At 48.2% G+C, this 16,309-nt stretch overlaps 1 protein-coding gene across 1 annotated transcript in view; it reads left to right on the top strand.

The window, feature by feature from the left end:
• Nucleotides 1-466: 466 nt before the first annotated feature.
• Nucleotides 467-16,309, top strand: part of ZMYND8 (zinc finger MYND-type containing 8) — a 112,889-nt gene continuing 97,046 nt past the window's right edge. Inside the window, exons 1-3 of the mRNA XM_054723784.1 lie at nt 467-490; nt 2,287-2,520; nt 11,561-11,631. Coding sequence (XP_054579759.1) covers nt 2,507-2,520; nt 11,561-11,631 — 85 coding nt within the window. The 5' untranslated portion in view covers nt 467-490; nt 2,287-2,506. The remainder of the gene's footprint in view (nt 491-2,286; nt 2,521-11,560; nt 11,632-16,309) is intronic.

Genomic DNA, 16,309 nt, shown 5'->3' on the forward strand with positions numbered 1-16,309 from the left:
GCACCAGCGGCATATTTCATTTCCTCATCGGGTCGTGAAGTTAGCTGCATGCAAGATTCATCACAAACTCACAGTCATGGTTCTCCCCTCCCCCCCCCGTCCCCCCGCCACACAAAAAAAGTAGCACCGCAGAGACAAACCGAGACAAACCGTATTCCCCAGGGAATGGTGGTGGAGGAAACACAGTCTGATTAGCTCTGGCCTACGACTCTTGTCCCCCATTTGGTCTCCCGGTACAGACGGAGCGAGCTTCCCACCCCAGGAAGAGGAGGCCCCTCCTTTCTGGTGAGGCCCAGGCCTGTTGCCCTGAGTGCTGGCCCTCCCTGCATCTTGGCTTCTTTAGCCTGAAATACAACAACAACAACAGCAACAAAATCCCCTCCCTTTTCATACAGCCTGGGCCCTGTCCCTGCAGCACTGTGTGTGTGGATGCCTGGCTTGTTGCTGCTTAGTAGAAGGTTCCCCAGCAGGAGGAACTGATGTACACTTGGTGGGCATTTGTTATCCCTGTGTGTGTTGGGGGGTGGGGTGGGGGGAGTGGAGGGTGGGGAGAGCAAGCCGTCAGCTCTGTTTTCTTTGTGGGAACGAATGGTGTGGGACAGCACATTTTAGAAGAGTCGGGAGACTTGGTTGGGCCATAGTTTTACCTCCTGGAACATGGCTGCCTCAACCTCTGGAAGCTTTCTCCAGCCTCTGAAGAAGGGTGTTTATTTAGCTTCTGATGTCCCACTTGCAGTTTTAAAGTAAATCTTGTTAATTAAGCACCTCGTCTGGAAGAAGAAGGAAAGCCAGCACGGACATTTCGAGATCCTTTTGGGTTTGCCTTTTTCTTCTCAGGGTGCAGACCGACTACAAAGGCAGCTTTGGGGAGCACACAGGCAAAGACCACCTAATACTATTGAAATGGGTGGAATTATAAGCAGCTCTGAAAAACTAGTTAATATTTTACTGGGGAGCAGTGCCAGAGGGGGGGGGGGGCGGTGGGGAGCTGGCAAGTAGAGAGCTGTGTGTGAAATAGCTGTTCCATCTGCCTTCGGGGACGAAAAGAAGCCGTCCTCTGTGGAAATAAATTTCAGCAAGAACCCTTAGAAAGCCCATGGGATTTGTCTGCCCACCGAGGGCCCAGCTCCCCAAGTACATGCATACAGGGGTGATTGTGACAGGAAGGGCTAAGCAGTGGGTGTATGCCTGACTAATAATGGGGGTTCTTGTTCCCTCCCCGAGTTTGACATCTTCCTTTCTCCCTCTGGATTTAAATGGCTTCTCAGACCGAGAGGCACTGCCTGTGCCCTGGATTCAGAAGGTACACGCCTCCTTGGGAAGCAAAGGCGAGAGACAGCGGCTCACTCTCTCTCTCTTTCTGCATCTGCCGGGGGAGCTGCAGCTGGTATTTTTCCACAGGCCTTTTCTGCGCTCTCGGGGCCTAGTCCTTCCCAGCCAGGCCCGGAGTCCGAGAGAGGGTTAATAGGCAGGAAGCTGAAGGCATCGCAGGCTAATACGGAAGTCAGATTTTTGTTTAACTGACAGGTTTAGCAGGCCTCGGCGGTGGGGGAGGGGGGCGGGAGGGGAAGGGAAGTTTGTAGATCTAGGCATGTGGCCTGCTTAGGAGCGCCTTTGGCTTTTCTTAGGGTAAGGACGGAGAGGGGGGCCGCCCCTTGGCATCCTGGCAGGGAGGCAGGAACCCATTTTGGTTTCTCCTTTGCGTCCTGGCTGAGAGGACAGAGGCTGTGCCGCGAGGATGGCTCCCTGGCCTGCTTTTCCAGGAGGCATTTTGACAATGACTATGCAAACTTGACCACTCTGCTCCCCTCCTCCCCTCTGCAGCCCAAGCCTCTGGGCTCTGAGAAGCCAGGGCTGCTCTTTAGCGATTTCTTGGGGGTTTCCCTGTACTGTGGGTCTGCCCCCCAGCTCCACAGAGGCCTGCCTCCAGCCCCTTTCTCCTGCCCCCTTGGCCCATTTCCTGGGGCTCCCTACTCCTCAGGCCTCCCCACCCTCCCGGGGGAACCATTCTGCTGGATTGTTCTAGAAAAGGGCCAGCCTTCCTCCTAGCAGAGAGCCGTTTCTGTGGGGGGCAAGTGAGGGTGAGCCCTGTCAGCTCACTCCAAAAACTCTCTTCCCAGGGGCTTCTGGGCCTCGGGCTTTGCTGGAGCAGGTCAGGCTGGCTGCACTGGTTTGCCCGTGCTGGGAAATCTAGCCAGGGTGTGGGAGAAGTGCGTCTGGGGGCCCCTTTCCCAAGTTTTTCTTGCTGCAAAAGGCCTAGCTTAGCCTGTCTTTTTCTATGCACAGGATGGCTCTTGCTCACCAGAGCCTCACAAAGATAATCGCTCAGGAAGTGTTTCAGCCAATCCCGGGCCGCCTTACACTCCGATTTGCCGGGCCAGCCAATCGGGGATGAGCTCTTATTAGGCGGCCAGATCATCAAGCCGAAGTGCCAAACCCTTTTTCTGTGAGAACTAGGAGCCTGTCCTCCATGTTTTATAAGTATTGACATTACACAGTGTTAACAATGCATCCACAGAGGTAAGCTCGACTTTTTAACCATCTTTTCTCCCCCTCCCTCTGAGACATCCGAATTGTGGGCGAGCAGTGTGATTTCTGTGTGGCTGGCCGTGCCACACTCACCCCCACAGCACTTAGGTTAACTTGGAACTGTTTAGAGAGAATTTTTTTGCTTTCTTGGGTCACATGGCTCAGTAGCCATTAGCCAGAGCTCGATTTTGCAAACTGGCAAGGGCCTGGCACACCTTTTCTTCCACCAGGACATGGTGTTTCTGAAATAGTTTGAAGCTAGATCCTGGTATGCCAAAAAAGAAGCTTTTTTTTTTTTTTTTCCTCCTCTTTCTCTCTCTCTCTCTCTGAGCAGTTTCCCCCCCTGCACTATTGTCTTCTCTTGTGTCACATGCCTGCTGGGGGAAGAAAATGGAAGGTGAGCAAGCTGGCTCCTCTCTAAGGAGAGCTCATGGCAGACAGCAAAGCAGGCAAGTTTTTCCTCTCCAAAGAGGTTCTGGGAAAGCTGGACTAAGTTTTGACCAGAGAGGACGTGTGTTTTTAAACAGAACCAAGCCCTCAGCAGAGCAGGGCTAAGGAGAGCTCCTAGCTCCTGGGGCCTAGGTGGGTGGTGGTGTCTCTACATGGTCTTTTCTCTCCCTACAGGGTTTCTTCACTTGAAACTACATTGTTCAGCCTTTTTTTTCCTGACTTCTGTTGATAACAGAGTGTTTTGGTCCTCTGCAAGCCAGCCTGCAGCCAGCCAATGTTTCTGAGCGTGTTTTCTAGGCTTTGGAGGAAGTTTTTGGAGTAGGGATGGGGAGTGGGGGTGGGGGGTGGGGGTGGGGGTGGGGGAGATGTTGGACAACATCCTGCAATAAATCTGTGAGGACTCTTTTTTGGATCCTTTAGCCCTCTATTCTTGCATGATGTTCAATGAACTAATGTATCTTTTATCCTTTTCTTTTTCCTTTGCTCCCCCCCACCCCCCTCATTGTATCATCTTCTGTCCTCCTGTGATAGTGCAGAGGAAATAAAATCACGTCTGTGGCTCATGACAGCATTCCCTATTCAGTTGTTGGGTTGTGTTGTTGTTGTTGTGTGTGTTTTTAATAATCCCATGTAACTGTTTAAAAAAATTTCCTTTTTGATCAAGTCCCAAATCTGCCAGCCTGTTCTCTCTTCTTAACTGTGGAAAAATGAGACGGTTGCTTGAACATGTTGGGTAAGTAAAGCGATCCATTTCCTCTGTGACCATGTATAAAGAGTTTGGCGAACATTTGGGGTCTGTTTATAGCAGGGGGTCTTGGCTATCGCAGTTGGAGGGCTTTTCATTAGCAGGAACCAAACAAGGGCTTTTTAATAGTGTCTTGATTTTAGGTGACTGTTTGAATCCACTGTTTTTCCCTGAGAACCTGCAGCTAGGATGGAAGATTATACTTCCTGTTAACCCTCAGACAGGGGAGACATGTGCAGTTCATTGTGACTTGCCTGGAGACCTTTAATTGGGTTTGTTTGGATATGAGATAGAAGTCTGGGTAGGTGATCAGCGTGTGAAATATAAGAAAGTGCTTGTTCTTAAGAGTCACAGAGCCTTTAGCAAGTGGTGGGGCTGGAGCTGGTGGTGGTGTGTGTGTGGGTGGTGTGTGTGGGGATAGGGGTGTCAGTACTCAGGTTTTAAGATGCTAACAGGGAGTGCAAAATCCCACCCACCAGCAAACTTGATTTGATTAAGGACTCCCTGCAAAACAGATTTGGCCTCTTCCAAGCCTGACCCACACACATCTGTATGCATGCTTACCTTTACTTATGAATTATTTCTTACTTTTTACATTTCCCCTGATCTCTTAATGCTGCAGTTAGAACTTGAGAGTGAAAAAAGTGCACTCTTGTTTCGCGTTAGCTTCAGAATTTCCCTAGAAGTTCAGTGCATCCATTTCCAGCCTGGAGACCAGTCCAGCATAGCTGTAAATGCTGGAAATATATTCCATTGCTGTGTTATGCCAACCTGATGGAGTCAATAATCTTTTTTTTCTCTTTTAAATTAGTGTTTTTCTCTTTTAGCACCAATTGGAAAAAAAGGCTCATTTAATGGTGAGAAATGTACCAAATTCTAAGTTAAAAAAGTCTGTGGAAGGCCAGCTTCTTTAGAGTAAAATGTCAAGAGTTAATGATGTCTTATATGTGTACTTAAAACTGAACAGTTGTACCGCCCCACACAAGTAAGTTCGGACATTTAGCTGTTGTCTTTGTTCTTATCTCCTGACTGTAAATGGAAATTATATACTGAGGTTCTTGTGGCCTCCCTAGAAGCAATATCTAATCACAAGACTCCTGCTTTGGTGCCTTCAGTGTTTGCATAATGGTGTATTTGTTGGGCTGGAAGGAAACCTAAGGGCAAGGGATTTGTCCTCTAAAAGCTCACATTAAAAATGGCTCACACAGGTTTGCAAAGCCAAGATCTGTTTTCAGAGTGCAGCCAGCCCCAGCAAGTTCCCAGCCTGGACCAGGCTAGCCACTTTTCCTGGGTACGGCGGCCACCACTAAGCATGAGTCTGTAACAAGTCAATTGCTTTCAAAGTAGCAATATTTTCCAGTTTCAGTTAGGGGGTAAAGATGTCTGCATTGCAGCAGGACTGGGGAAGGCACAGCAGTGCTGGCTCACAGAGCAGCCCAATGGGGCTCCTCTCTCCAGCTTTTGAACCAATTGACTTGGGAGGAAAGGTTACAGATTGACAATTGCAGTGGCCCGAATTGAGACTGGGCCTTCTGGAAATTTCTACCATCTTTGTTCCTTTTAGGAAAAAACAGATCCACCCAGCGGAAGAGTCTCCTGCATTCCATTCCTGAGGCATTTCTCCCCCCCTCCCCCTTTCTTTTTTTACATCAAGGTAGAATGTTCTCTCTGCCACGTTTGAAAATTGCACTGGGAGGGACGGAACATGGGGCTGTTTTCCCTTTTCCTTCGGCCTCCTCCGTCCCCAAAGAGGATGCACAGCTGCAAGGCACAAACACAGACACACTGGAGCTTTTGATTCTTCCCTCCCCCTCCCTCTTCTTCCCCTTCAAGACCCTCCAGGATGGATTCACTTTCTGCTTTGGGAAATTAAGTGGCATTCACGTGGGGGGAGGGGGAGCAACTGCTTTTATTAGCTCCAGAAAATGGTCAGTGTTCCCTCTGTAACTAGGAATTAATTATATATAATCACTCAGTAAACTTTCTACATAGTTTTTCTAATTGCCGGGCATGAACACGGTTAGCCTGTTGGAGCCCCATCCAGTTACTTTTGTAATTACTAGCTCAAAAGATTTGAGTCAGAAAGAAAGAAACAATGGGGCATCTTGGATTATAAATTAGGGGTGAAAACAATAGCCTCCCCCCTTCTTTCTTTCTTGTAACCCCTTTTCTTTCCCTGGGAGGACAGTGGCGGACGGCTTCAGGTCTTAAATAGGAGAGGAGGGAAGGAGTCCCATCTGTAAAAAGCCAGGGTGACAGTAACCCAGAAAACCCTGAAGGCAGAGAGGTAGGTTTTTGGAGTCCAACCACTTCACATGTGTGATCTCTTTGTTTCTTTTGCCTTTTCCCTTCTCTCTCTTGTAGCAGAGGCAACAGACATTTGTCAGCTGAGAAGCCCTAGATCTGGCTTTGCCTCTGGTTGACCCTGAAAAGAAAGACACTCAGAAAGTGCCTGTGCCACCGCACAGCAGAGGTTTAGGAAGGGAATATGTTTACCAGCCCTGGTGCTGCCCTGAAAGGCAAAAACAAGGAGTCACCCTTGGCTTTTCAGGTTGCCTAGGCTCTCTGGCTGCCCTTCCCCCTCCCCAATCTCCTTCCAGATAAACAAGCCGGCGGGAGCCATTTCAGCCCTGCAGCTCGCCGGGCTGCTAGGCTGTCCCTCCTCATCAAGATTACCCACCTATTGGCCGGCCGGCGAGGAGCCAACCACCCGTCCCAGCCCTGGCACAGCCTTGGGCACCATGCCCTCCTGTCTCCCCTGGAGTGAAAAAGCAGTCACCTTGGAACTCTCCAGTCCCAGCACCACCGTGCCGAGGCCAATGCTCAGACCTGTAACAGTAAATTACATGATCCACTCTGAGGCTATTAGTTTGGCCTCTGAAAGCGGGTTTTTGCAAAACCAGGCGTTCATTTTCAGGGCTCTGTTGGGGGTGGACCAAAATCTAATTTGTGAGTATCCTGTGCATTGGCTGAAGTGGCTGTTTTACTGTTGTGTCCCTGCAGACTCCGATTGTCTTTCCCTTGATGCTGTCTTAGGACCGGCTGGGTGTTCGGTGGCCGTTTTCAAGCTCACACACAGCCTTTTGATTTTTACCTCGGCCTCAAGGCTGGGGTGCTGCCCTTTAGCCTGGCTTTCCAGATGCCCGCTGTCCTGGGAGCCCTTTCATTTTACCTAGCTCCTTCTGGGGATGGATGCAAAGCTGGCTTTTAATATACCAAGAAGGGGAAACCGACTTCCTTCCTTCCCCTCCCCAGCCTGCTGCTCCCTTGTAACATTTGTGTGTGAGTGTGTGTGTGTGTGTGTGTGTGTTGCACAGACACCTGTCTGTCCGCAGCTTCGGCCACACGGCTGCCTGTTTCCTAATCTTCAACCGCCTCATTCGAGGGCAGAGGGGTGCAGGCTCAGGATCCGAAAGGGAAGACTTTTCCTTAGGAACCTGTGACTTCACAAACTCCCCCTGTCATTGCAGTTTTTTTTTTTTTTTTTTTAAAGCTTCTACACGTTGGGTTGTTGGTGTCCTCTGGTTGAGCGCTGCCTGGTTCTGATCTCTAGGAGGGTGGCTTGGAAAGTAGCACGAGCTGCAGCTATTGAACAAACTGCTACCATTTTAGCTTCAACCCAGGAATGAGGGAGGCAGTGTTGCCAGACGCCATTTTAAGAATCCTGCATAAATAGCTTAGCTACCGATGACTCTGCCCGTTTTAGGTGAGTGCTTATATAAAGCTGCTCTGCTAACCACCCCCCACCCCACCCCCCCATTAAAACAAAATGAATTGCAGATTTAGGGGAAGCATGGTTTTTTAAAATCTGATGTTGGCTATTTTGTGATCTAGAAGAGGAAGGTGTTGTGTCTTGGGGATTAACTGTTTCTTACAGCCTGGACCAGTTTGGGGTTTTGAATGAAAGTAAAAAAGCTGAAGGAAAAGTCCTTTGGAATGATGCATGATCTTGGAATTGCTGCGGGGTGATCCTCGGCTGAAGAGCCAGAGTCTCATGCATGCTGGTTGTATATTCTAGATGGGTTTAGATATTCTTGGTTAAAAGTCAAATAGTAGGGGCACTTGGGGGAAAGAAAGATCTGGGCATTGTGTATCCGGGCATTTTTCTGTTAAAACTATATATATATTCTCTCCCCCTCCTGACCCCCCCTTTTGGAAGTGCTCAGGGGATGGGATTCCTGGGAATTACGGACCAGCCTGGAATCCTCAGGATTAACAATCAGAAGGCTTACAGCATCCTGGAGGTGCAGCAGTCCATCTGCAACTTTTAATTGCTCTTTTTAAAAAGTGCATGCAGGTTAAGAGGGAAGCAGAGGTTTTCTTGCTCAGGCATTGGGAGAGAAATCTTTTATTCTTTCTGGGACTGGCTGGCATGCTCTGGGTTATATTTGCAGGCACTGTTATTTCTTGAATTGTCCGAAATGTATCAGTTTGTAAAATCCAGAGGCCAGTGACTTAGGGTAAATGTGAGTGTAAGAAGTGGTGGTGGTAACATTTGTATACAACTAGTTGATGGTGAATTTTCCTGTTGGGGGGAAGAGACTGTTGTTTGGTTTCCAGCTAATACTACCCTTTCCTCATGTGGGTATCCCCAGCCTTCCCTGCAGACTTTAAAAGAAAAAAAAAAAAAAAAAAAAGTAATGTCAGTTTGAAACAAGTGCTTGTTCCTCCATTGTGTTTTGACCTAGGGTAATCCGGGGTTGCTGGAAGCTAACAGATAGGGAAGAAAAGATGCTGGATATTTCCTAAGACTATAACGTGTGAATGACAAGAGTTGATTCTGCAGATGCATCCACCGTGTCTTTTTAACAATTATTGTTATTTGACTGTGTGTGTGTGTGTGTGTGTGTTTTAATTCAAATGACTGAACAGTTCTTAACCTAAATTGACCCAAGATCTGTGGGGCATTCAGACAGGTACAAATCTTTTCTCACCAACACTTTTGATGTAGTATAAATAGTTTTTCCCCTAATAACATACTAATATTTAAAACGAAGCCAAGAGAAAAACACACACACACCAAACCTGAGTTCAGTGGTGTAGAAAGAGGAAGTCCCTTTAGATGTGGCTATGCAAAATGACTAATTTTGCATTCTGGTCTTTGCTTTGGTAAATGATTCTCCTCCCCTCCCCCCTTTAATGCATAGACACTGCAATTTCCTTTACACAAACACAAATTATTGTGTGCATTGTGTGCACACACATGTGCATGTACGGGCTCCCTTTGGAATGATGGCTTGCTGATCTGTGAAAAAGATGGTTTTCTGAAATTGTTGTGCTCGAAATCCTTGCTAAAGCTGGTGGTGCTATTGCTAAAGTTAGGTGATTATGGTGGCCCACTTGCAATACTTGGAAAGATCAAACAGCTTAACCTCCCCCCCCCCCCCCCCCTTTTCTGCTTCAGAATTATCTTAAACTCAGCGGCAAATAGCCCCTGCATCACTAGTTTGCATTTTCTTAGCCTCACAACAGCATTTCTGCTGAAAGTATTCAACTCCTCTAGGCTGTTACAAGCCAAATCATTGTTCTCTTGAATACAGCCCTCCTCCATGATCCATATACCTTTGAATGATTTCATCCCTGCAGAAATCCTTCGAGTGGGTTTTTTTGGGGCTCTGTGATGCATAAATTGTTTCTTTCACGACCAGACATTTTGGTTGGATCCCAGATTAGCATTTTTCTCCGTCACTCCAAATATGGGATTGGTTTCAAGAAGTTTAAGATTTCACATACTTCATGCTAGAGGGAGAAACAGTTCCAGTTGGTAGAAAGATCAAGGTGGCTATTTGTTCCTTTGAAGTGGACCATCTATCCGGCTCTGAAGGCTGCATGGGCCTTTTTGTGAAAATTTATTTCCAATCACCCCAAGCAAGAAACCATCGCCAGTATCTGTTTGGAACAACCTGTGTGTGCGGCAGGCGGGGCGTGCTTCTGAGTTGAGAATGTGCGCCTCTTAGGTTGGAGTAGAAAGTATTAGTGCTAAACTCACCTTCCACCATCGCCATTGTATTATTGCGTGTTAGCGATGTGTTTAAGTTTAAAAGACTGCTTTCTTCTGACGAAAACCATTTGTGACAATCTGTCCGTTGTTTCGGGTGATTTGTGTCACAGCCTTTCTCTACAGATGCAGTGCAAATGAAATTGTTAACGGGGTTCAATATCAGAGAGCGAAAGGTGTTGATATGCTGATTTAAAACCAAACTACCTTTCTCCTCGGGGCTGGGACTAGGGAAGTTTGAGGCCTCCAAGTTCTTCTAATTTAATTCTAAGCTGTCATCTCTTCCTTTCTGTCTAGTTCCCATTTTGATGAACTCTCTTCCCCCAACAAACGTGGAACTCCCCTAAACATACCTGCACGTGACAGGCCTTCCTGGACTCTTTGGGCCCCCCAGACAGTCCCAGACTACTGAATGTAGAAGGGACACTCCAGTCCTACCTCGCCTACCCAGCCTCCCTTCGGTCCTGGCTTTGAGTCTTCCAAATGGAAAATTCTAGCCATGGCAATGGGGAACACACCCATTTCTTGTTGAACCGCAGTCTGGTGGAATTGCATTGGAGTAAATGTTAAGATTCTTTTATGGTTGTTGTTAAATCTTCACCTGAGGATATTTTTTTCCCATTGATTTTTAGATAGAGTGGAAGGGGGGGGGGGAAGGGGAGCGAGGGGAAATGGGGTAGAGAGAGAGAGAGAGAGAAACATTGATGTGAGAGAGACACATTGGTTGGTTGCCTCCCATACACACTCCAGATAGAGCCTGCAACCTAGCTAGGTGCTCTTGACTGGGAACCTGAGACCCTTTGGTGCTGGGACCGACACTCTAACCACTGACCCACACTGGCCAGGGCTGTTAAGATTCTTATCACTTCACCGTCAGCCCGAGGATGGTGGTGAAGTTCACCGTACCTCACAATTTGCACCTATTTCAGCAGACCTTCCCTGGCTTGACTTAGGTGTGTGTGTGTGTGTGTGGGGGGGAAGATAGGAAAAGGTTTGTGCTCTGTTCAGGGGGGAGTTCCAGAAGAGAAAGGGAGAGGAGATTCTGGCGGACCTTCCCAGCAAAGGGGGCCTGCTTTCTCGCTTCTCTCCCCAACCCCCAGCTCTCAGCCTCCCTTTCAAAGAATCCTTCCTCATTCCACTTTAGTGGTGGGGAATAATTAGTCACAGCTCAAAAGAGTGCCATTGCTTTCTCTAAGCCATGCCTGCTACCCAGAGGAAACATCCCTGGGGGTGGGGGTGGGGAGTGTGGAGACCCCGATCCTCGTTCCTGGGATAAATGTTGGTGGCTGCAACGTTTTGAGACAAGGCCTTTTGCTTCTAGCCTGGGCAGATTTCTCTACTTTGCAATTCTGTACCTTTTCCCCCCTGCTCCTGCCTCTTCTTGGAAGTGTAAGATGCCGCAGGGTGGTCTGAGAAACGCTGCTTGCCTTACAGAATTCAGACATCAGAACTCTGCATTCCCTGCAAACTCCCTCCTACCTGAATCCGGTGTTAGCAGCGAGAAACTTGTTTACTCCAAGGCCGGGTTCTCATTGGCCCATGGGGGCAGATTGTAATTGTGTGTCTAAAAAAATGCTTTTGGCACCCCCCACCAGCACGGTAACTGGGATAGTAATTTGACTTAAAGAAAGGACAACCTGGTGTCTCAAAAATACTCCTTCAGGAGGCATTACCCTTTGTTTGCAATCAAGTGTGGGTTTCTTTACCCCCATCCCCCCATAAGGATGGGGGATTGTCTTAAAGTTGGGTTTGCCGTTAGGACTTCTAAATAGCTAAGCTGCCCCCATGGGGCAAGTTCTCAGTCTACCTAAACCTGAACGTAATGTGCTCTGTTTCAGCTTGGCCGAGGAGGAAATCAAAACAGAACAGGAGGTGGGAGAGGGCATGGATATCTCTACGCGCTCCAAAGGTGAGTAAAAATCTCGTATTATCTATTCCAGATCAGAGGAGGAAATTGGAATTTCTTTTTCTTGTGGTGGTGCAGCGAAGTGTGGCTCTGTGAGCCGAGGTTGCAACACGCCTCCCGATTTTGAGACGTGTGAGACCTCAGATGGATGAATCTAATTTATGGAGGAATCGTTCTGCTTTTCTTCCCCTTGCGTGCCTGTGCAGGTAGACCGACCTGTCGGGGATTGTCCACGACCACAAATTTTTATCTTCACTAAGGGTGGCTGGCTGCCTCTCTGCAGGGTGACTTTCAGGAATCAGGATTTAAATAAAGTATGTTCTGGAAGCGAGCCACCTCCAGCTGCGGCTAGGTTCCTTATGTTAATAAACCTGACCCGTTTGGAATCACAGAAGTGGAAGAAAATGCAGGGCTTTCTGGAATTCGGGGGCCAGGATTTGCATGTAGGGCAACATTTAGCAAATGAGAGCAAACACAGTTGATGTTTTCTGATGCAGAAACCTGTATATTCGGCTCCTCAAACTTCTAATTGAGGGGTCGGTACTTTTTGTTTGGTGTGTGTGAGATGTTATGAGGCTTCCCCCAAAAGGGAAGCAGTTCCTCGCTTTTGCCTCCAGGGTGCTTTTAAAAATGAGCTGCTGGAGTATTTTTCATATCTTTGGCTGATGAAAATGCTCATCTCTAAATGTAATGGTTGTGCCACGCTGTTGCTACTCCTTTGAAGAGGCGCCGAGTGCCTGCTCTGAGCCCTCAGCCTGGTGCTGTGGGGCACCGGGAGGCCAGAAGGGCTGGGGAGGGGGTTGGCTGGTAACAGACTCACCCAGAGAGATTCCCATCTAGCTGGCTAGAGAGCCACACAAAAGTGGCTCCCTAAATGCGTCTGAAATAACAAAGGTTTTTGAGGATTTTTGTTAAGCTTGTCCTTTTGGGCAGAGATCGGGCTCAGATAGTCATGGCTGTGACCTGGGTAGTGGGAGCTGGCTGTTGCTGGGGCTGGCCTGACAGATGGAGGATTGGCCTGGTCCAGAGAGGAGGCGGGAGGCACCTCCTGTTGGAAGGCCGGGCTGCCCATGTGGGTGGTCTGTGCCTGGCGGACGGGGGGAGGGAGAGGTTGGCAGGGTGGGCCCAGTCAGTGGGTGCTTCATCTTTCATCACAGCCCCCATCCAGCCCATGGGGCATGGCCCCATCAGTGGGGGAGTTTTGAGCAAGGAGAGAACCTTCCTGAAGGGGTATTGTGAGACAGCGGATGAGGGAGTGTGGCCCAGCCCCCGCTGTGGTCAGAATGTGGAGGGAGAACCCAGAGAAAGGAAGCTGGAGATGGGGGGGGGGGTCTCTTTGCTGTTCAGTTTCCTGTGGGGCTTGGACACCTTCTGTCTCTGTGCCTCCGTTTTCTTCTCTGTAAAATGAGGTGTCAGCTTAGATTCTAAAATTCCTCCTGCCTGGGGAGGAATACTCAGAGTATTTTGGAGGCTGTGCTTGGACCAGGAGCTTTCTCTTACTGAATTCCTCCCATCCCCATTTGACGGAGGTGTTGTTGCCATTTTGCAGATGAGGAAACTGAGGCTCTAAATGGCAATATCTCACAGGCAGTAAGTGGCAGACCTGAGCGAGGCTCTGACTCCAAGGAGGCGCTTCCTTCCTGGAGCCCTGCTGTGGAGACTTCTCCAAGAGGGTCAAAGTCGGGGATTGTCACTGTCACTGCGGGGGGGGGGATTGTCACTGTCACTGCGGGGATTGTCACTGTCACTGCAGCTTTGATCAGTACACCCCCTTCCCCTATTCTCTTTCCTGTAAGTGTGGAGACCTCTCCTCTTCCATCTCCCTGGACACTCCTAGCTCTTCACCAGGTGGCATCTTCCTCTGACTGCTGCATGAAGTGTGACCACTCTGGGGTGACCACTGTCCCTCTTTCTCATCGACCCCACTCCCCCGATCACCGCTAGGGCGATCGAAAAAGCATAGGTCAGGTCTGTCCCATCTTGCTGAGTCCTTCCCTGACCTTCCAGTGCCCTGAGACTCATGTCTGAGGCCACTGTGCCCTCCCTGCCTGGGCCGGCGTGTTCAACCTGGTGACATTCTGTTCACCTCCTGCCCTTTCTCCCCTTGAGCTTCCTGGCCCCCGGCCCCCCTGCTTCCTCCTTAGGCCCGTGTGCCCTGAGCCCTTTGCTGGGAACATGGTGCCCTGGGCCCTGCTGCCTGTTTCTCATCTCTCCCGATTCTTCTCCGACACCATCTCCTTGGAGAGGCCGTTAGTGGCCGCACAGGCCAAAGGAGCCATTTCATCATTTCCTATTACTTTTCATAATAAACTTCTAATGTTAGATTTCCAGGTAAGTTGTGAAGGTAGTGCGGAGTATTCTCGTGTCAAACCCCTCCCCCTCCCCCCGAGTTTTCCTATTATTAACCTCATGCGTTAGTGTGTTTCATTTGTCACAAGAGGACCCATCGATATTGATGTTATTACCAACTAAAAGTCCATGCTTTGTTCAGATTTCCTTGGTTTTTCCATTAAGGTCCCTTTTCTTTGTTTTTTTTTGTTTTCTGTTAATCCTCACCAGAGGCTATTTTTTTCCATTGATTTTGGAAGGGAGGGGCGGGGGAGAGAGAAACATGGATTGGCTGCCTCCTGCACGCACCCTGACCTACAACCCAGGTACATGCCCTTGACCAAGAATTGAACCCAAGACCTTTAAGTGTGTGGCTGGTGCTCTAACCACCGAGCAGTGCTGTCTAGGGCTAAAGTCCCTTTTCTGTCCCAGGATTCCACATAGGATACCGCATTATGTTTAGTTGATAGTCTTCTTCGACTTGTCTTGGCTCTAACAGCTTCTCAGTTTTTGTTTTTGATGACTTTGAGAGTGTTGAGGAATACTTTTATAGTGTCACTCAACTGAGATTTATCTGATTTTTGTTTTTTTTTTTCATTATTGGATTGGGGTAGACTGGAATAATGGGGTTTTGGGGAAGAAGACCACAGAATAAAGTGCCATTTCGTCACATCATATTAAGGGTACATATTGTAAACTGATTATGTTGACCTTGACCACAAAACTGACAAATGCTACCTGAGGTCAAGCCCCGCCAGGTAGCATTTGTCAGTTTTCTCCCCTTCCACACTGAATGCTTTAGAAGGAAGTCACAATGTCCAGCTCACATGGAGTGGGGAGTTATATTCCTCCTCCTTAAGGCCAGAATATCTACATAAATTACTTGAAATTCTTCTGTATGGGAGATTTGTCTCTTTTCCCCATTTCTTTATTCAGTCACTTATTTATATCATCATGGACTCAATTATTTTCTACTTTGGGTTATCCCCGCGGTCGGCAAACTGCGGCTCGCGAGCCACATGCGGCTCTTTGGCCCCTTGAGTGTGGCTCTTCCACAAAATACCACGGCCTGGGCGAGTCTTATTTTGAAGAAGTGGCGTTAGAAGAAGTTTAAGTTTAAAAAATTTGGCTCTCAAAAGAAATTTCAATCGTTGTACTGTTGATATTTGGCTCTGCTGACTAATGAGTTCGCCGACCACTGGGTTATACAGTCCCTTCCTAATTTACTTTCTTGCTCAAATTACTTCAGCTTTGGCCATTGGGAGCATTTCAGTACCCCTTTGACATCATCGGGCGGTTGACTGATTGATTAGTTGAACACTTTCTTACTTCCTGCCACTACAAGATGCTTTAGGCTCATCTTGTGTGTTTTCTGTCACGGCCCTGGAATTGGTCATTTGCCCAAGGAATCCTGCTTTCGTTTATTGGAGAACAGCATTAGAAACCAGGATCCGAGTGCTCGGGTGCTCCTTGCTACTGATGAGTCTTTGCTCCTAGGTCCTCTCAGCAGACAGCAAGGGAAAGTGTTCCTAGCCCATCTTTGTACACATACCTATAGGTATTTCTACCTTTGTATCGAATTAAATGGGTTCATACACTTGTCTCCAGTTCTGATCCATTACCGCATGGATCATTCCAGCCTTCTCCCCTTACTTATCTGTAGCATTCCACCGTCTGCCATTTGTTTACTATTTTCTGGCACATTTTAAATCTTCGGTATACAGCTGAATGCACTTCTAACACATGCGCACTCATGGGACCACAGCCCAGAGCAAGATAATTGAGTATCTGTGGCATTCCAGAAGGTTCCTCAAAATCACTCCTGACTTTCTTCATCTCCCTTGCCCATGACCTTGTAATTCTTATTTATTTGTTTGTTGACGGTCTTCTCTGCTAAGATGTGGGCTCCTTTTCTCCTCTTGTCCTAGGCCCTCTTGCTTGACCCCTCCCTTTCATTCGAGATGCAGGATGGCATTGAAGACATAGAAAATCCTTGCTTTTAGAGCCAGGCTCCTTGGATTTCCATTCTAGCTTGTGCCTTGCCTAGTTAGGTTATTCTTTGTGACTCAGTTTCCCCGTATACGTGGGGATGATGAAGATAGAGGGCTTCGGTGAAGATTACATTTGCTCACACATATAGAGTGCTCAGAATGGTGCCTGGGACTTGGTGGGCGCTCAGAAATGTTAGCCAGGATTAGAACTGGCATGGACTGGGATGCGTTTGTATTGGTAAGCCTATTAGGTGGAGATCCTACTTACCACATTCTACAACTGCCCCCCACTTACAACCTGCAGGAGGAGGGCTTGGAGGTAAATCCGGAAGCTAGGCCCAAGAAATGAAGAATTGGGTAGG

Source organism: Eptesicus fuscus, chromosome 12 (genome assembly GCF_027574615.1).
Source record: "Eptesicus fuscus isolate TK198812 chromosome 12, DD_ASM_mEF_20220401, whole genome shotgun sequence".
NCBI classification, from domain to species: Eukaryota; Metazoa; Chordata; class Mammalia; order Chiroptera; family Vespertilionidae; genus Eptesicus; species Eptesicus fuscus.